This window comes from Trachinotus anak, unplaced genomic scaffold (genome assembly GCF_046630095.1).
Source record: "Trachinotus anak isolate AG129_WGS33_773 ecotype Australia unplaced genomic scaffold, CSIRO_AGI_Tana_v1 ptg000019l, whole genome shotgun sequence".
NCBI classification, from domain to species: Eukaryota; Metazoa; Chordata; class Actinopteri; order Carangiformes; family Carangidae; genus Trachinotus; species Trachinotus anak.
Window position 1 is genome coordinate 25,294,085 of NW_027273870.1, and position 19,890 is coordinate 25,313,974.

The following is a 19,890-nucleotide window of genomic DNA, read 5'->3' on the forward strand; positions in this document are numbered from 1 at the left end:
TGTTGATCCTGGGATTTAAGCAGCTCCGTCATATCTGCATTAGTGTCAGCAGGTGGTTGTCGTCTCCACCTGTGCCAGCAGGTGGCGCTATACAGGCACATTGATGTGACCTCCCTAGTGGACCATGAGGTTTCCAAGTTAATGTATTAAGCATCCATTTCTTGTTTAGTGCTTGAGCTGTTGTTATCAATCTAGTTCAGTAACTGGGATGGAGTAAATGTGAAGCTGAATGCTGTTTTTATGATTTATTTGAATTTGAATGAATTATCAACATTTTTGCAAACAAACAAACAAACAATAAACAAAAAAAATTATCTATAAATCAGCTAACTGAAGGAGCCTCTAGAAATAATGATACTGTGGAGGTCAGTGGGACCCAGAAACAAGTCTATGCCCAGGGTATGAGGCTAATCTGACCATTGCTTTTGCTCTTATTAACGAAGTGTGACTAGCAGTAATAATTGATTTATTAACCATTAAGGAAGACATTAATTATAGCCCTTTATAAATGGTGCCTTATCCAAAAGTGGTGCTGAACATGAAATAAAACTATAGCTTGTGTCAGTATCTTTCTTTCGTGAAAAATAAATTCATAAATCAATAAACAATAACTTAAGTTCCACGTGTCAAACATGTTTGATGTGTGCTGACAGATTTCATATGACGTGGAGCGTTGGTCACATGAACACTTTCAACCGGAAGCTTACAAACCATGTGACCAAATCTAGGACAACTCTCACAAGGTGTAGTCAGGACGTTAAAAGTAAAAACCTCGATTTCTTACCAAAAAGTGCACGACTGCTGGCTATTCGTGTGGACGGCTTTTATAATTAACTTCTTAATTCACTTTTATAACTTACACTTTTCCACTGTAGTGGCTTCTGCCGAGCGGGAGTAGAAGAACCAGAAGAGTAGAGGCTAATAGTTGCGGGTAACGACGTAAGCCTGCAGTGCGTGACGTTGTTGTCCGAACCTTGCTCATTGTTTTGTTCTTGATTCGAGACCAGGAAGCGAGCTCTATCTGCCGTCTGTAAGCTAGCTGTTACCTTGCGCGATGAAATCACAAAATAATAGGGAAACATAACATTAATGGTTATGATTTGATAACAAACGACGTAACATTAGAGCCGATACACTGAATATACTCACCTCGTATACTGTTGAGTCTGCTATCTAGCTCGCTGTTGAGCCATCTGGCAGGATTGTCGCTCGCCAACATTAGCAGTTAGTTACCGCTAGCAGGTTGGTAACTAGCCGGTGATGGCTGTGGCACAGAGAGGCTGTGTTGTGGCTGGGTACTTACTCCTACTCCTGCTGGCTGGGTGCAAAGCTAGGATACACAAGCTCACCCTGGAGGTAAGTTGAATATCTCTCAACCTAGACCGATGCTAGCTTGGGAGCTAACGGAGAATGTTTAGCTGTTTGGAGTCGCTTTATTAAGCGGCCAGTGTGCCTTAATTAGCTTTAGTGACATACCATGACCCAAACGTGGTGTCCTGCTGTGACAGTGTAAAACTTGGTTCGAAGTAAAGTCTTAATAAGCACAAATTATGAGAATGAAAGGAGCGTATTTGTGAACTGAAGCTGTATCTAAGGGGGTTGCACAACTGCTCATCTCTTCCTTTTTTATTTGCTCTTCTGTCCCACAGAATGAAACTCGGTCTTTCATCGACCTCAACAATTTTGGTTTCTATACTAATGGATCACTGGATGTCAACCTGACTTCTCTGCGTCTACCAAGTGATCCGTCTGTGAACTACAGCACTTACCCGGTAAAGAACTGTGTTTTCAGATCAAATTGTAAATGACTTTTTTTTTTTTTTTTTTTTTTGAAAAGAAGCAAATGCAACCATCTGAAGAAAAAAACTCCTCAAATGTACTGTTACTTTTTATTTCATGAATTTAAAAATACAAAAACAAAAGTTTAGGGACCCTACTTGATTAGTACAAAAACAACATACTCTTTGCCAGTTGTTAAGCATGAGGGTGGAAATATTCTGCTTTGGGATTGTGTTTCCTTTATCACCCAGTGATGCAGGTAAGATTTCACAGATAAGCAAATTCTAGATGCAAATGTCCTGCAGTCAGTCAAGAAACTAAAAGTGAAAAGAGGCTTGCTTCAACAACAGGACAGTGATTGAAAGCTTGTTTCCAAATCCACCATCCACCTTATGGAAAGTCCCTCACAGTCCCCTGACCGAAACGTCATCGAAAACCTGTAGGTAGATCTTAAACATGCTGTGTGCACAAGACAGCCTAAACAATGTCTCACATTTTGAGGTGATCTGCAGGAAGAGTGGATGAACTAACAGTGCATTAACATTTATAGAAAGGCTCATTTTTAATGCCTGCTTGCCGCAGGGTTTGCATTTACCCACTTGATTACTATAATGCATTTTCAGCTGCCACCCCCATAAAAACAAAAACAAAAAAAAATTACTCTCAAATTTCAGCTCATTCGAAACTCTGCAGCTCAGCTGTTGACCAGAACCAAGAGAGGAGAGCGCATTAGTCTAGTTTTAGCTCCTCTGCACTGGCTGTCAGGGAAGTCAGCTTGCTAAATATGTTTACACTAAAGCTCAAGAAATTGATGGAAATCTTCTTTTGCACTATGCTTCACACTTATAAATGCTGGGTCTTACTTGATTATATGAATTCTCTGTATTCTATTTTTAACTTTATTTTATTATTATTTAGTAGGTTCTGTTTTCCATCTTATGTAATGTATGTATTAAATTTTCATATTTATTTTTATCTTATTCTTATCATTATTATTATTATTAGCAAGTGGGTTTTATTTTCTGTCTTATGTTAACATAAATCATGGCATTCTGTTTTTATGTTCACTCTATGTCTATTTTAAAGACATTGTTTTTTTTTTTTCATCGTAAAGCACCTTGAGCTGTATTTCTTGTATGAAAGGTGCTATACAAATAAAGCTGATTTCGAACATTGGGAGCTCACAGGTGGAAACAGACTTATCGTATTTGGAGTGTTGAATGACACAGATTTGCTACATGTACTGGAAATCCTGTGCTTTTGACCTATTGACTGACCACATTTATAACACTGTGTTTAGGTTGGTTTCAGCCTCTCCAGGTCTCGTGTGAATGGGGTCTTGTCCTACACAGTGAGTATATCCAATCATAAATATTTCTGTAGGACATTCACTTATTGTCATGCTTAAAGGAAAACGTTTCTCATGTGTCCTAAGGCACTGATAGACTAGGTTGCTGATACTACAGTGTCGGTTTAGTGATGAGATGTGCACTGTGTTGTTCAAATGTGACGATTTGACCGTGATTTATTATTTTCTTTCCAGCAGGCAGAGGAGACAGAAGGATGCACACTTCAACCGAAAGAGCCGCCCGGTGACGAGCCTCTCATTCTTTTTCTTATCAATGTCGACAACCTCAGGTGTGTATGTTTCAGCACCGTTGTTAAGAAGTGTGCATCACTGTGCCCTGACAACCCAATGTGAAGGCTGACTGTATAATATGTGTGGTATGTTTTGTGTAGTGTCACCATGAAAGCTATCAGTGTGCAAGACAACTTCCTGATAGCAAAGCCAAAGACTGAATCACCTAAAGGTCTGTGTTGATCACACTTTACACCTCTTACAAAATCATTCAGTGTTGTTCTTCCATTTTTGCAGCCATATTTAAGCACCAGAATGCGCGACAGAACCATTTTAACAGACTGTACTTTGAACATTGTGTGTCCTGAAGGTCAGAGGAAAAGAAGGGATGCTGCTAAAAATGAATCAGGGAAGCCTCAACCAGGCACAACCACAATCAAGCCAGACGGTAACATGGCTCAGACCAAAGAGAAAGCAGAGTCTGCAAAACAGAACGAAGAGGATCAGGCAGAAGCAAAAGCTCCAGTTGAAGCCAAAACTGTGGAGGAAAATAAATTTGATGTAAGAAGTGTTTTTTGTTTCTGTTTTTGTCTGTGTTATCTGTTAACGAAATCAATTTCTAATCCATACTTGCTTTCAGCTGGGGAAAACCAAGGAACTGACTTTGGCCTTGGGCAAAATTAACGACAACTACAACTTCAGTGTAAGTGCTCCTTTCATGGCCATTATATGTAACATGAAGCAATATTTGATTTAGTTTACTGTTTGTGTGAAATCCTCTGTCCCTCCTCCCACAGTTCCGCATGGAGGTCGGCCCGCTGGGGCAGGGTCTGTACAGCCTCAAGTTCCACTACTGTAAGAACGGGAAGCCTGGAGTCAAAATGCCCTACTCATTCACTGTAAGTTGAGTATATTTGTGTTAGTATGTGTATACTCAGGCGTGTGCAGTTGTTAACTTGAATGTATTGACTGCAGCTGGAAGTGACAGAGAAGAATCCAGGCGGCTACCTGTCAGCAGCAGAAATTCCTCTGTCTCGCCTTTACATTTGCATGGCCGGAGTCTTCTTCATTGCTGCCATGGTCTGGGTGTACACACTCTTGAAGCACAGGTACACACACATGCTGACACACTGACATGAATGCTGACATCACTTTATTACAGAAATTTACTGCTTCCTCATTTAAAGATGCCAGATCCCTTTGTCATGTGCGGAAGGACTATCTGCAGAGTCATGTTTCTGCACATCGTGTGAAGTTTTTACAGCATCCACAAAAGTTCTTTGACCTACAAGACCTGAAACAAGAGCCTTCAGCCATGCCAGCACCTCTGTGAGGGTCGATTTGGCGCAATATTGCTTAAAGCTAAATGTGAACAGCAGTATATTAACATGCTCACAATGACAATGCTAACATGCTGCTGTTTAACAGGTACAGTGTTTACCATGCTCACCATCTTAGTTTAGTGTAGAAAGGGCCTGGATCTAGTGGGGGCATTTTTGTGGCCCATCCAAACAAACTAATGCAACTGCACTCCAGACAGAAATATTACATCTGCCATCTGACTGACTGAACAGGGAACGTAAGAACCAAAGACAATTTGTTCTGCAAATCTTGATACTGCCCTCTGATTGGATGATCAGGTGGAACAAGTGGCTATAGCTCATATGTCATTTGCAATAACTATGAAGACACTTGTTGATTTTTATTTTTTAATTCTACAGCAGGGATCTCCAACCTTTTTTCCTCTGAGAGCTACTTTGACAAAATAAAAAGAGCTCCTCTTGTCTTATATCACCGGTTACATGTTTTCACATATTGTATGAAAACACTCAAACTGATCTCCAAACCAAATCAGATGAATAAGATAATTCAACACGTTTACAAAAAACATCTGAAACTCACATCATTGTCAGTTTTAGTGTGATGATTCAGTCAAACCTGAACACACAGACATGATAACACCACTGCAAATAAACTTCTATAAATCTGCTTAGAAACCAGAGAAAAAAAAAAGAAGCTCCTTAGTAAGTAATCCACTGATAGTTGTCAGTACGACCGATGGTACATAACAAACAGAAACTCAAAATGATGGGATTGTCATTAGTTTTGCAGACAAATTTAAATTTGACTTGATGGTGCTAGATGAAAAGTTAAATGATTATTTGATTTGTATAAAATCATTAAACATCTTTCCGTGTGCGCTCATTTGCAGGTACAGTGTGTTTAAGATCCATTGGCTGATGGCTGCCCTGGCCTTCACCAAGTCCACGTCATTGGTTTTCCATAGTGTAAGTGCACCATCACCACATCTTCTCCTATATCTGCTCGTATTTGACTTTTATTGTGATGTCTTTATTGTGTCTGTACTGTTTATTGAGCTCACTTCGCTTTGTCTGTTTATGAACCCTGTCATTTTGTGTCTCAGATCAACTATCACTTCATCAACACCAAGGGCCATACTATTGAAGGCTGGGCTGTCATGTATTACATCACACACCTGTAAGTACAGTTTCTCCAGGATATGAAGTTTAGTGGATTTTATTTAGATTTTAACATGAGTTTGTGTTGATGTGCTCTCCAGGCTCAAAGGGGCTCTCCTGTTCATCACACTGGCGCTGATTGGCACCGGCTGGGCGTTCGTTAAATACATCCTGTCTGACAAGGAAAAGAAGATCTTCATGATTGTCATCCCCCTGCAGGTGTGTGTGTGCTTCAGAAAGAGTAGTTGTGTATGATTGTTTACGCTCAGTGGATTTCTCTTGGTGACCCGCTCACCTGTCACCCTCCAGGTCCTGGATAATGTCGCCTTCATCATCATCGAGTCTACAGAAGAAGGCTCCAGTGAATACTATCTGTGGAAGCAGATCCTCTTTCTGGTCGACCTCATCTGCTGCGGAGCCATTCTTTTCCCTGTTGTCTGGTCTGTGTGTGTGTGTGTGTGTGTGTGTGTGTGTGTGTGTGTGTGTGTGTTGTGTGAGTGTGACTGTTCCATCTAGTTTTCCTTCAAGGCTAGTTGAGATATGAGGATGTGTATGACAAAATGGAGCACTTTGGGTGCTGTATATCAACAAAAAGCCCCATTTTCAATGCATTCTGTGGAAAAAAATGAAGTTACTGACAGCAGTAAGAAAGCTGTTGATTGCCATGAATCAAAAAGTAACACTAGGTTGCAGGCATGATGGTGGGCTGTATTAGTAGCACCACCAGCCAATCGGAGGCAAGTCGAGCAATGGCTTATGGTGTGGTCAGACTGAAGCCCCTTTTCCACTGGTCAAAAAACCCACTAAGACCCACTTCCATTGGGCTATTGGTTGACAGTAGAAAAGGGTACATTCGGCAAATGACGCAGGTATTTATTGGCTCTGGCTCCAATTTGCAGTGATAAAAACACAACACCAGGGTAAACACACTATTTTTCGCCCCCTTTTCACAACACACAAAACACTGTAAACAGACCTGTCTCCTTCCCAGCATGGGTGTGTTAAACCAGAAACACTACACTCTGCACAGGCCTGCAAGAGTGAGCTGCACCTCCCAAATAAGTTTCAAAAACACAATCATCAATTGATGCTCCGACACTAACAGGAGCTCCAGCCTAAGGATGAAAGTCGGCACAGCAGCAAACAACTCGCTCTTTCTGTCTTGTGTCTGTGTCATCTGTAACTGCACGTGATGATATTGTTATTGCAGTTGTGTGTGTGCGTCCTCAGTCCAAACAGAAAGGCAAACTTGGCTGGCAATGGAAAAGATGTTATTCCCCTTTCCTAGCGGGAATACCCACATTTAAAAGAAGCCTGCTTATAGATGCTAATTTTGGTGTAAAAATTGTACGAAATTAGCTTCCCATTCTTTTCTCTGTGGATTAAGGCGAGACACATTTACTTCCAGTCGCGAATCGACCCCACCTACCCCGCTTTGTACAGAGTTCAATCTTAATAAACCTTAGCATACGAAATCGATGTCAAGCCAGTTTTAGGGGGGCTGGGATTACTCTCTGATTTAGTCAATATTTATTTGTTGTTTTTTATTTATTATCTTAAATATTTTCATGATTAATCAATTAGTCATTTTAACTATAAAATGTAAAAGTGGCAGTCCAATCCAACACCCAGAGTTTGCAGTTACATAAAATACAGATAAGCAGCAAAATCTTCACAGCAGGGAAACTCAAACCAAAAGAGTATTTGATATTTTTGACAATAAAAGTAATTTAATGATTCACTTCACTTATCACTTCACTTATCAGAATAGTTTCTTATTAATTCTCTGATCAGCTCAATCAAGTTATTGTTGTAGCTCTAGTGCATATGTATTTGTCCTTCTCAAACAACAAAAATTGTGTTTATAGGTCTATCCGTCATCTACAAGAGGCTTCCAGCACTGATGGCAAAGGTGAGAATCAATTACAGCCATTAAACCGTAAAGAGTTTTGAAGAGTTTGTCATTTATTCATTTTTAAATTTGGTTCACATCTCTTTCAGCTGCCATGAATTTGGAGAAGCTCAAGCTCTTCCGGCATTATTATGTGATGGTAAGAGCGAGTTCAGCTCAGCAGTATTTCAGTTCTGTCATCGCCCGTCCATCTACAAAGACCTGACCACCACTGGGTTGCCGACCACACTATAGTTTGACAGCATAATCCCCTCAGAATGCAAAACCGTTCATACTGAAGTTTTTTGGGATGTTGATGAAATGTTTTTATGATTTAGTATCAAGCATTATTCTTCCAGTAAATTATACTGAGTCACAGTGTTTGGCAGGGCCACCCCATGCTTCTCATTCAGCAGAGTCACTGCTGCAGAGCCAGAACAAAGGCTTTGCAAACAACCACACACACTGTTCAATCTCTTCAATAATATATGTCATTATACTCAACCACAAAGCAAGTTTTACTAACGTTGAGGAAGATACTAAATGCTTAAAAAATGCACATTGATTGAAGCAACCAGCTGCCAATGTTGTGTAATTTGTGAAATCCTGTTTTCTTCTTTTTAGATTGTGTGTTATATCTACTTTACGAGGATCATAGCCATTCTACTCAAGGTCACCATGCCTTTCCAGTGGCAGTGGTGCTATGAGGTAAGACAACAACAACAATCTGACTTTATAACTTTGAAGAGCACTGGTTTGTAAAGGTCAAAGACATCCTGTACCACACTCTGACTCAGCAATGACTGGGCATAATTGGCATAATTGTTGGCAGTTGTTGAGCTACAAGCCGACTGCAAGCAGTATTCATCTTTTGACCATCACCACCTTTCTTCATCTGTCACTGAACACCACCCACACTCTCTTACCTTTCGTCAGTTTCTGGTGGAGGCGTCTACTCTGATCTTCTTTGTGTTGACGGGCTACAAGTTCCGACCAGCATCCAATAACCCCTACCTGCAGCTTCCCCAGGACGAGGAGGACGTTGAGATGGATGAAGTGTAAGTGCACACACCTGTATGAGCCCACACCTTCCATTTAACCCTTTGAACTACACTACTTTTGCTCAGTTTTTACTACCTTTATTTGCAGGCTTATGGCACCACGTGTACATAAGCCTGACACAGTGTTCACATTTACATAGGATGCATTCAGGCAAAGTAGTGAGTGTAGTTCACTTGTTTTTGGCAGCGTTCAGGACCCAGAGTCTCTGCTCCTCACACGCCTCTGATGATCTGATATTTTCATCTGTTTCTACTTTTTCGTTTGTCCAGTGAGAGAATGATTAACATGTCATGATTCGTTTGCTAAGCCTGTTTACATTGCACTTAGTCGCATTTTGCTTTTTACCAGCCAAGCTTACAATTTTTGCAGAATTTTCTGTGTTTCCACTTCTTGGAAACACACTTCATGATTAGACTAGATATTTAGATATAATAAGCTCAGTTTTTCAGTGATTTCGAAGTGGTTTATGGACTTTTACCACCATCACTGGAAAGAATAAGTCACATAGACTGAAAAAAGTTCAGAGACAGCATTTCTCTTTTTTAATAAGTGTTATTGCTCCTCTCTGTTTTTCCGTGTCCAGAGTGACTGAGTCAGGTGCGCTGGAGGGTATTTCCAAAGTGAAGAAGACCTCCAACGGACGTGAGCGCCAGAAAGAGTCCACCTTGTGAGCAGGAAGCTGCATCCTTGGGAGGGACCCACTAAACATCCCCAGGCCAGCTGGTAGAAAGGGGTGCACATGGACCAAGGCTCCCCACCCACACTGACAGCTATCATTTTGAAATTCTTGTGGTTGCAAGAGTTTCATAAGGTCGCACTTCCAGAGAGGAGGCATGACCACTGTCTGGCTATGCAAAAAAAAAAAAGAAAAAAGAAAAAAAAAAACATTAACTCTCCATTTCCTTGAAACACTCCACCCAGAAACTTTGAAAGGTTTCAGGAGGAGACGAGTTCCTGCCATGTGGAGATAAGGAAAGGAGCTCTGATGTTCTTTACAGTTCCCTCTCTCTCTCTGTGTCTCTCTCTCTCTCTCTGTGTCTCTCTCTCTCTCTCTCTCTCTCTCTCTCTCTCTCTCTCTCTCTCTCTCTCTCTCTCTCTCTCTCTCTCTCTCTCTCTCTCTCTCTCTCTCTCCAAAGATAATTATAATTATCATTTTAGAGAAGGACTTGCTTCCGGGTGTGTTTATATCAGCTATTTAAAACGGTTTTTCTGCGAGCCTCTTAGCTGTACCTTTTCGTGTGTGATGTGGGTACACGTGTGTGCGTATGTGTGTGTGTGTGTGTGTGTGTGTGTGTGTGTGAGAATATGAGACAACACAAGATTTGAACACAACTACTTTTTTCCCTTCAGAGACAATAGCCCGTTCTCAGGTAAAAGGCTAATCAGTATATATTAAAAATTTCGGCAACTTAACACGTTTCTCTTTCCCACTATTCAAGGGTCAGTAATGTCCCATAAGTCAATACACAACTTCAGCACCACACAGAACAGTATGTTACTTTTTCTTTATATATTTGATTTATATATTGAAATATATATATATTGATTGAAGAGGTTGTATATTTCAATATATTGACTTATTGGATATTGAAATGTTCTGTTTCAGTATTATTGTTTATGTTGGAGAGGTACGAGTTCCTCCCAGTCCGTCATATGGACCGCTGCTGTAATTTAGCTTTAGTGGTTGAGGTCAACTCACATCTCTGTGAATTCAGCCCAGATGGTGACATGCGGACCTTGTGTTTTTGGATCAGTCTGTTTAACAACCAGAGCAGTGGCCCCTACTTGTATTCAACGACGGCCTTGTTTTTTTTTTTGTTTTTTTTTTCCTTTCTCTTTGGCCATGCTGTGCCAGTCTGGGCAGAGAAGTGACCTAACTGATCCTTTTTGAATTTGACTGCTTTTTGGTTTTACCTTTTTGCTCTTGATGTGAAGCTTGTTTTATTAATTATTGATGACTTATTGGTTGATGAAAGATCAGAAACGTGTGCAGCCAAGTAGGTTAGATGGCCATTTGTAAATAATTTACAGAAGAAGACTGTTGATACAAAAGGAGGCACATAACACTTTCGTAAGAACTGCATAGACGCTTTATAGACAGTGTTTCAGACAGTGATGACACAGCCTCAATGAAATTTTTTGATTCCTTCAATAGACAAGGGGAAGAGTAAATTTCAGGAATCAAGGAAAGACTACTGAGATTTAACCATGGACACTCCTGTACAGGGAAGACAGAGCTGCACAGTGTTTACAGACTGTTAATGCGTCTCCAGGCTCTGGGTGTCGGGTACCTGGGAGGACAAGAGTTAACAGACAGTAAACTGGTTGAGTGAAAAAGGTTTTGTGCTTGTTACAGAGAGCTGTTTGTGTGAACTGTCACAATAAAGCTGGTGTTCTGGAAAGGTCTCAAATGAAGCTCTTGTCTATATTTGTCGTGAAGCAATATTTATTTATTTTTTTGTCTCTATTCAAAGGAATATTTCCACATTTTGTAAATCTGTTTATTTACGTAAATGCTAAGAGTTACATGAGAATTGATACCCCTCTCATATCTGTTTGTTAGCTTAACATAAGCAACAGAGGGAAATGCCACTGTCCAAATGTAACAAAATTCACACATAAAATCATTATTTCTCGTTTTTTAAAAATCCATACAGACACTTCACTGTAAAATGACAAGTTATGGTTTAGGTCCTAGCTGGAGTCTCTGGGAAGTCAGTGAATCTGACCAAGAAGTAGTCCAGCAAATCTCAATTTGCAATTTTTACACACTAACTAGTTGATGAATTTATTAGTCATTCAAAATAAAATTAATCTGCAACAATTTTGATAACTGGCAAAAATTAGATTTCCACATCCACTTTTTTTTTTGTTTTTGTGCTTTTAATATAGTAAATTAAATATGGGTTTTGGATTAGACTTCACATTTAGTTATCCCTATATAGCCAACGTTGGCATTAACAGCTGTTTACTTACCACTTACTTAACTTACCAAAAAACGTGAGTTCACCATCAAACTTCATTCCTGTCTCCAGCAGTAGAAAGCAATACCAACATTAACTCTTGCATCTATTTGTCACTTCTTTTCTTATATTGAAGTTAGCATGCTAGCCCCAGCCAGGCTGGAAAGTCTTGTCAGTTTCCAATAGCGAGTCAGTAGCATCCAGGCTGCTCAGAGGGCCTATTAAAGCCTGTCCTCTGAACGCAATAATGGCTGAAGCTATTAGCAGGACTGCTCAGTAAACAAATGGTAATGCAAATATTAGCTGATAGCAAAACTCACAAATAGGTCTTTTAATGCATTTATTGAGAAAATATTGGATAAATAATAGATAATAAAAATTTATTTCCAGGGTTGTTTTTTTTTTATAATTTGCATAGATGGAAACCAATGGCTGGTCCTTCAAAAAATACACAAAATGTTCAGCAAAAATGTCATATCCATAATTTCTAGGTAGAAGATGCCAAATCTAGATGTGGTCCCTTACAGTAACCCTTTTTCTTTTTTTTCCCTTTAAAACTGCAGCTGTATTTTGTTGTCTTGACTATGCAAACTGTAGGCCATGATCAGCCCTTATCAGGAGAGCATTACATTTGGGGGCTTCCTCTCATATCTTTGTGCATTATGATGGATTATTGATGGCGGATGCTGGACCAGACTTCCTAGTCTCAGTGCTGCAGCGCTGGAGGTGAACTCCCAGCGATTACGGGCGCAGATCATCTGTCCAGTGTCGGCTCAGGAGCTTGCAGTAGGCTGCTGCCGACTCAGCCCCTCCCTCCTGTGAGCCGCAGGCGGACGCTGGTCCTCACCGCAGTCCGCAGTAAGTCCACCGGCGCCCGTCAGAGTGCAGCAGATCCAGGCTCCATCACACTGCTCCCTGCGCTCCCCTGGCAGGTGGAAAAGACACACACGGGGCCGGGACAATGTGAGTATCACAGCTTATATATTATAGTTTAAATAAATATCACACAAGTATATTGTTATATTTTATTTTATTTTTTTCCAGAAATGTTTATCTGAGGCATTTTTTAGCGACTTTTTTGCGGCGTCATGGACAGGTGAAGTTGATTTTGGAGTCGGTGTCAGTCGGTCATTCGTGCATGGAAATCTGACCTTTTTACTGAGTGTTAAACAAGCTGCTGCAACACCTGTGCAAAAACATAATTCATATATCACTGGGTAGATTTGAAACTGGACTGGTGGTCGTATTCTGAGCCATTTTATTCCATTTAGAATAACCTTAATTTCTCAGCAGTGTTAGTTGGACTTAAATGAAAAATACCTGATTAAAGACTGCCAGGAAGGGGATGATCAAGGGGGTGTAATGAGCTATTGAACGCTGTCCTTCCATGACCTCAAAACGCCTTTGATTTTGAAAAGACGGAGCCTGATGATGCAGCAGATCTCTCATCTCTCCCCCCTCTCTCTCCTCGTTGCGGCGCCCTGACAGCAGGAAAACGTGTCCCATTTCATGTCTGCAGTGCAAACGGCGGATTGCAGCACAGTGCTCCGCTCACTTGCACATGCACACCGAGAAAGCCTTTGAAAATCTGCCAGTCACAAATCCAAATTCATATTCATTTACTCCAGATTTTTTATTTTTTATTTTTTTAGATGTAAACATTTTATCCTTTTAATTTTTGCACAATAGCCTCCTTAATTGTTCCTACAGGCTCTGACAATACAATAGAGAATATATTCCCAAAGCTTTTGCTCACAGTATAGGCTTTTACCTTAAAATATATAATGTTATATAACTTTCATTAGAGCTTGTTAACTCTACAGCAACATCTCCCTCATATTCATTCTTTTAGCTTGAGTATAAAGTAATTCATTGTCTTATTTCTCATTAACTAGAGTTATTTTTGGATTTTTGTATTCCTTGGTACTACTGGACGATTGTACAATAAGTGAAGTTTAAATGAACGTCTGTGATTTGTGTGTTTGTGTGTCCTTCCTCAGGGCTTTCATCTCAGTCTTGGCGATTTTAGCCCTAGTGGTTTCAGCTGAAGGAAGTGTTGGGTAAGCTGATTGTTGCGTATAATATTACAAATTATGTTGGCTCTTTGACACTTGTGGCCAAATAGTTCATATAATACCTAAACAGAGTGGGTTGGCCATTAATCATAGGATTGGTGGTTCAATTCGTGACTGCTCCTATGATTGTTGAAAACATTTGGCATTAATCTGCTGCTATAACAGCCTCCACTCCTCCAGGAAGGCTTTTAACAAGATCTTGGAATCTGGCTGCAAGAATTTTCTCCCATTCTCATAATTGAAGAGCATTAATGAGATCGGGCACTAATACAGTTACCAGATGTCACTTTCAACAAACAAGGCATTACATTGTCATGCCGCTCTCTATTTAAAGGAGTTTTGGTGCCCTCCGACCACTGGGAGGAGCCTCAGGCCGTCAGAACAGGGACCTCTGGTTGCTCCAAGGTCAAAGCTGAAAACAAAGGTGGCTGTTGTTGTTGTTGCTGCTGCTGCTGGTAGACTCTGGAATAGCCTGGAAAAGTGTCAGATAAACCATCTGCGCACATCTTTATCATTTTGTGGGTTTTATTCTTATTTATAGTCATGCTAGGGGTATGGCACCGGCAGTGTCAATCAGTCTGTCAGTCTGACTGAAATATCTCAACAACTACTCAATGGATTCCGGTTACATTTTCTATAGGCGTTCATTGTCCCCAGAGGATGGATCCTAATGACTTTGGTGATCCCCTGACTCTTCCTCTAGTGCCACCATGAGGTTGAAATTTACAAAAAATATGGAATGGATTGCCATGAATTTTGCTGCAGATATTCAAGTTCCCCAGAGGATGAATTCTAACAACTTTGATGATCCTCTGGATTTTCTTTTAGTGCCATCAGAAGGTCTGCTTGATGAGTCGGCACAGATATTCATGGCTTGCAGAGGATTTATCCCAAGGCTATCTCGTTTACCTCTTTACCTCTACCGTGAGGTTGACGATACTAGACAGCTAGGCATTAATTTTGATACAGACATTCATGTTCCCCTCAGGAATAAATTTCAATAACTTCATCTTCTGACTATTGATCTCCTGATCTGGCAACATCATCAGGTCAAAATTTCTGTGTCCCTTAATACTTCTGTTTTTGACCAAATGCTTACAAAACTAATGGCATTTCCATCAGCAACGGCTGTCCTTTGTGTTTAGTGCAAATTAGCATGCTAACAGACTAAACTCAGTTGGTAAACGTTATACCTGCTGAATATTAGCATGTTAGCATTGTCAAAATGGGTATTTTCTTCAAAGCACTGCTGTGCCTAAGTATAGATCTGCTAGCATAGCTGCAGATTCTTAGTCTTGTTTCTTGTTTTATGATATATTCTATTATAGAAAGAATTTGCTTGCTGTCTCGCTACTGATATTAGGGCAACCGGTCAGGCTCCAGTTTATCCCTATGATCTTGGATGGGGTTGAGGTCTGCAGGGGTGTACACAGAGGTTTGGCCACATATTTTTGCTAAATAATAAAACTGAATTCTATCACCACTCTGTTATAGACCGAGTACCAACAACAGCTTCTGCACAGAGTCAAAGGAATGTCTGGAGTATGAGCTGGTCTGCAAAACAGATGAATATGAGGTGAGTGAACCCCTTGATCTCAGCCAGCATACATAGACACATTACCCGCCCATCAAGCTGTTACTTCTCGCACAATCTTATTCTCTCTTTTTGTTCAGGTGCGACACTACAGCCCCACTCGCTGGGTGTCAACAGATGCCGAAGCCTATTTCATGGGTGTGGGTGCGGCCATGGCCTTCAGGAGACTGTTCCAGTACATCACCGGAGCCAACGATGGAGGTGAGGACAGTGCATGAGAGGAAAATCAGCCTCAATCGAGTGCGTTTGTTTTGTGTGTGCTATTCTGCATGTGTGTGTCCACAGGGATCCAGATGGAGATGACCGCCCCTGTCCTGGTCAAGATCCCAGAGGAGACTAAGATGTGGGAGCCGGCGATCTACACGCTAAACTTCCCACTGCCGGCAGCTTACCAGGACAAACCACCTGCACCCACCAGTGACAAGGTGAGCTGAGCCTGGCAGATGAAGAGGGACTGTGGGAGAAAGAGCCCTTAGGTGCAGAGGGAGGCAGGTTTTTTTAGAGTTGGGTTGCTGCCCTTGCATATCATGAAGTCAAACACTTTTATCCTTCCTGTTATCTGTGTGTAATTTGATCAGTGGTTTTCGCTTTTAGATCAATAGAGAGCATTGATGGATGTACAGTATTTAGTGCAGCTGGCTCTGCTGCCACTCTCACTCAGCAGAATAGAAGCAGACATTGCTGCCTCATGAAGGTATCAGTGCTTCTGTCCTGTATCTGTTTTTCCATCTCATTTGTCTCACTTACTGACAAAACATATCCCAAAAGGCTCTTACCCTCTTCTCTTTATACAGCTCTCTCACATAATATTAAACACCTACTTCTTCATTCAACTCATTCAAAGTTTACGTGATTTGATTAGTGTCAGTTCATCTTTCATGGACTCTACAGTGAGTAGAGCAGAGGAGGGTAGGGCCCACATCCAACCCCATAACAATACAGAGGCCAAATAAACCTTCTCAGAGCACAATTTATTTAAATGATAATGATCGAACATTCAGGCCTGAACTGAAAGCAGGTTCATTTTATTTTTATGTTTGACGGGGGGGATCACTTATGGATTTACCATCTGTCTCTTGACTCTTTCCTTTTAATTCTTCCTGTTGCAAACCAGCTGTCCATTTTCATTCGCGTCTCCTTTTTGATTCTCATCTTGCCATGGCTGTAATCTTTTAGCACACAGTCAGACTGAGATAGCCAACAAGTATATAATGTGGTCTGGCAGCAACAACAAAAAAGTTCCTATCATAGGCTTATCACAGTGATAGGCCTTAATATGATACAAAACTTTTTTTTTTTTTAATTTATTAATTAATAAAAAAAAAAAATTATTTATATATATATGAAAGGAGTTGTTTGTTTAAAAAAAAATAATTAAGGATCATTTTGTTTTAAAACATTTAAAAACATTACTTATATTATTATTACTTACATATATTTATATGTAAATATATGCTGATGATTTGCCGGCCCACTTGCAGTTACCTTCGTGGCCCACAAATGGGCCCTGGCCCACAGGTTGGGAACCACTGGAGTAAAGTATGAGTTCTTAAAACTTCCTGCAATTCACGATAAAAATCTCCTCATTTTAATTTTACAGATAAATATATGTTTGTAACATCTAGTTGAAAAATCCCATTGTCTCTCTTTAGTCACTAAGAAAATAGACTTTTTTACAAGCTTTTATTGTCTTGATAGTTAATTTAATTACTTTTAACGTGTCTCCTTGGCTTGATGATCAACATATGTTGGTGTTTACACGTCAGTGAGGAGGAGCATTTGAGCCGTGTTGTCTGCTGCTCTCAACTTCTCCCTGCAGCGTTCACTGTGAAGTAGCTTGTTGTTTGCTGACGTTGTGTCCGTGTCTCTATTGCAGCTGTACTTCACTGAGATGCCAGAGATGGACGTGTATGTGAGGAGCTATGGAGGCTGGATGTTGTCAGTGACCTCCAGGCTTCACGCCCACCTGCTGACTAAAGAATTGGAGAGAGTCCGAGCCTCCTACAACCACAGCTACCACTATGGAGTTGGCTATGACAGGTATTACTAACTAACTTTCATGTTCTAGTTCTTTATGTCGTCCCCCAAGTTTTGTGTGTGTGATATTTGGAAAACTCTGGCCAAACATGACTTTTTATGATATCTACAGTATGTTGCTTTATCATTTTCCTATAATTTGATGCAAAATTGTTTTAGGTGTTGCCTAATTGACCATAATTCTTAAACATATTGCACAGTTGCAGTGAAACTTAGGTGCACAAACCAACTTTTCAGCGTCTCATTATTAGGTGGCACACAGGCACCATAGTAAACTTGAATAGTATGGACATGATTCTGACTCACCTGTAATTTTGCATCCTTGTTATCAGCATGATTATCACAATTTGCATTTTGATGCAAACCCGGATCCATATGCAGATTACAAAGTTTTGTGTAATTATAGAACAAACACACATCACTTCACACGTCACTCACTTCTAACTGATGTGTTCATCTTTCTGACTCTTTCCTTGTGTGTGTGTGTGTGTGTGTGTGCAGTCCCTTGAAGCTGTTGAACAGGCACAATGAGGTGTGGTATGTGGCCGAGGGAGAGCCAGTTTGCACAGATCCACAGGAGCCGACCCCTGCACACACACCCATGCCGACTCTGACCGCCTCACCCACAGACTCCCAGACCGATCCTCTCCCCCACACACTGTCTGACTCACCCTCATTCACTCCCTCCAACTCCTCCTCGTATACAACATCCAACTCCTCTTCACAACTGCCGTCTGACACGCCCGCTCTCCCCTCATCTGACGCTCCTCCTGTTCCTTCGTCCCACGTGCCCGCTGACGTGGCGTTCAGCCATCCTCCTACCTCCACCCAGATCCTGCTGGACCCCACAACCAACTCCTCTGATCCTGTCTCTGTGAGCCCGTCTCTGGAGCCCCAGTCCGATGTTGTCCCCTGGAACAGCACAGCCCACAGCTCTGTGGACACACAAGCTGACAGTAACCCTGTGGTCGAGCCAGATGACGCTCATTAACAACTTTAACGTTTTCTTTAAGCAGCCATTCCAGGTATATTAACATGGAATCTAAAGGAAGGCAGAGGGTTGAGTGAATGTGAGCGATAGATGGACACGCTGGTCTTTTCTTCCTTATCTCTCTAATCCTGTGTATTACACCAACTCCTCCTTATGGCACTTAGTATTTCACTCTATGTTCTATCACAGCTTTGCACCTGCAGCTTCCTGTATCAGCAAACACATGCCTGTACACTTTGTCGTTCTGAGGTTATCATACAGCTGCATTTAGAATTAAATAAGATCTATGTATTAGTTAGACAGTTAGAAAGTCACTGTGTTGAATCTAAAGGCAGAGAAAGACGCCTTTTAACATCAGTTTAAACCAAAACGTAATTTAGAGACTAATAGGACCTCAGTGGAAACCTGTGTGTAACTGATAAATCAAATGCTGGGACTAACCATTGTAGGCCATTATATCAGAGGAAACTTTACTGTGTTCTGTCCACTCTCGTAAATGGATTTTGATGATGTTATTAATTATTATTATTATTAATAAGCTTTCCGTTTAGCTTGTCGTCAGTTACTTTCATGATGTGTGGCAATATATTGGTAAATTATAGTAAATCCAGAATGCACATTCATTTGGATCTTTGGCACAGCCCTAACCCTAAGTGCTGACACCGATACTGTATGGCTCTATTTAATAGTATAGCTCATGAAATTTCCCAAAGTTTTCTTTTTAACCTTCGATCAAACCTTTGTCTCAGTATTTGTCCTCAAAAAAACAAAAAAACAAAACAAAAAACTAGGCCATATGTTTTGCAAACATAATGTATTGATATTTTAAAATCAATTTTCATGTTATTAAGAAATTTGATCTGATTTTGGACTTGGACTTTTTTGGCTCCCAGAATTTAATGAACATATTTATTACAATAATATCAACTTTGATTATGACAGTAGGGATTATTAATAACATACAACCTGCTATATACTCAAAATACCTTGTTGGATTCTCCCTTAATTTTCTGTTAAAATTTTAGCTATAATAAATTTAAAAAAAAAATTGTATTTTTGAATCCAAGTTTAACCCAAGTCAATTCCAAATCTGCCTGTAAATATTAAACACTTTCACAATTGATTTTTCTATCCACTATCTTTGATCAAAATGTTTCAGGAATAAGTCAAATGACCAAACATTCAACCTTCAGAAAAGCAGAGCAGGATATAAACACAGACTCACCCTCCTAGCTCTGGTCTTCTGGAGTAGTGTGATTACTTTTCTGTTCACTTCACTTCTGCTCATCATGTCGTCAAATCTAACTGCGGTTGGACTGCCCCAAAGATCCCCAAGAATCACAGCAGATCAAACCAATGCAATAAGAGTTATATCAGTTCACTATGCTACATACTGTATGGTCTGAGGAAGGTGCAATAAAAACCCATAACAAACACTT

The 19,890-nt window shown here is 40.4% G+C and overlaps 2 protein-coding genes across 3 annotated transcripts; both read left to right on the top strand.

Annotated features, from left to right (window-relative positions):
- Window positions 1–717: 717 nt before the first annotated feature.
- Window positions 718–11,202, top strand: LOC139635907 (protein GPR108). 2 transcript variants are annotated; one of them, XM_071503470.1, is made up of 18 exons: window positions 718–1,356; window positions 1,650–1,772; window positions 3,080–3,130; window positions 3,323–3,417; window positions 3,520–3,590; window positions 3,729–3,919; window positions 3,999–4,061; window positions 4,156–4,257; window positions 4,334–4,467; window positions 5,571–5,646; window positions 5,784–5,857; window positions 5,940–6,057; window positions 6,148–6,278; window positions 7,707–7,750; window positions 7,840–7,889; window positions 8,354–8,437; window positions 8,666–8,787; window positions 9,375–11,202. In XM_071503470.1, the coding sequence occupies exons 1-18, from the start codon at window positions 1,261–1,263 to the stop codon at window positions 9,460–9,462; spliced, it is 1,713 nt and encodes a 570-aa protein (XP_071359571.1). In that variant the 5' UTR covers window positions 718–1,260; the 3' UTR covers window positions 9,463–11,202. The 2 variants fall into 2 exon arrangements, with proteins under 2 accessions (XP_071359571.1, XP_071359572.1); XM_071503471.1 differs by having other exon boundaries at window positions 735–1,356; window positions 3,326–3,417.
- A 1,329-nt stretch (window positions 11,203–12,531) lies between these two features.
- On the top strand, window positions 12,532–19,887 carry soul5l (heme-binding protein soul5, like). Its single transcript, XM_071503487.1, has 7 exons — window positions 12,532–12,717; window positions 13,755–13,814; window positions 15,324–15,405; window positions 15,504–15,624; window positions 15,709–15,848; window positions 17,300–17,463; window positions 17,962–19,887. Coding segments are annotated over exons 1-7 (1,059 nt in total). The 5' UTR covers window positions 12,532–12,715; the 3' UTR covers window positions 18,452–19,887.
- Window positions 19,888–19,890: the final 3 nt, after the last annotated feature.

Bases quoted from the DNA above. Each gene is read 5' to 3' on its own strand.
- LOC139635907 (XM_071503470.1), top strand. From the start codon at position 1,261: ATGGCTGTGGCACAGAGAGGCTGTGTTGTGGCTGGGTACTTACTCCTA. The intron at 3,131-3,322 runs GTGAGTATATCC...TTTTCTTTCCAG, and splicing joins ATGGGGTCTTGTCCTACACA to CAGGCAGAGGAGACAGAAGG. The intron at 7,890-8,353 runs GTAAGAGCGAGT...TCTTCTTTTTAG, and splicing joins TCCGGCATTATTATGTGATG to ATTGTGTGTTATATCTACTT.
- soul5l (XM_071503487.1), top strand. The intron at 15,406-15,503 runs GTGAGTGAACCC...CTTTTTGTTCAG, and splicing joins GCAAAACAGATGAATATGAG to GTGCGACACTACAGCCCCAC. The intron at 15,625-15,708 runs GTGAGGACAGTG...GTGTGTCCACAG, and splicing joins CACCGGAGCCAACGATGGAG to GGATCCAGATGGAGATGACC.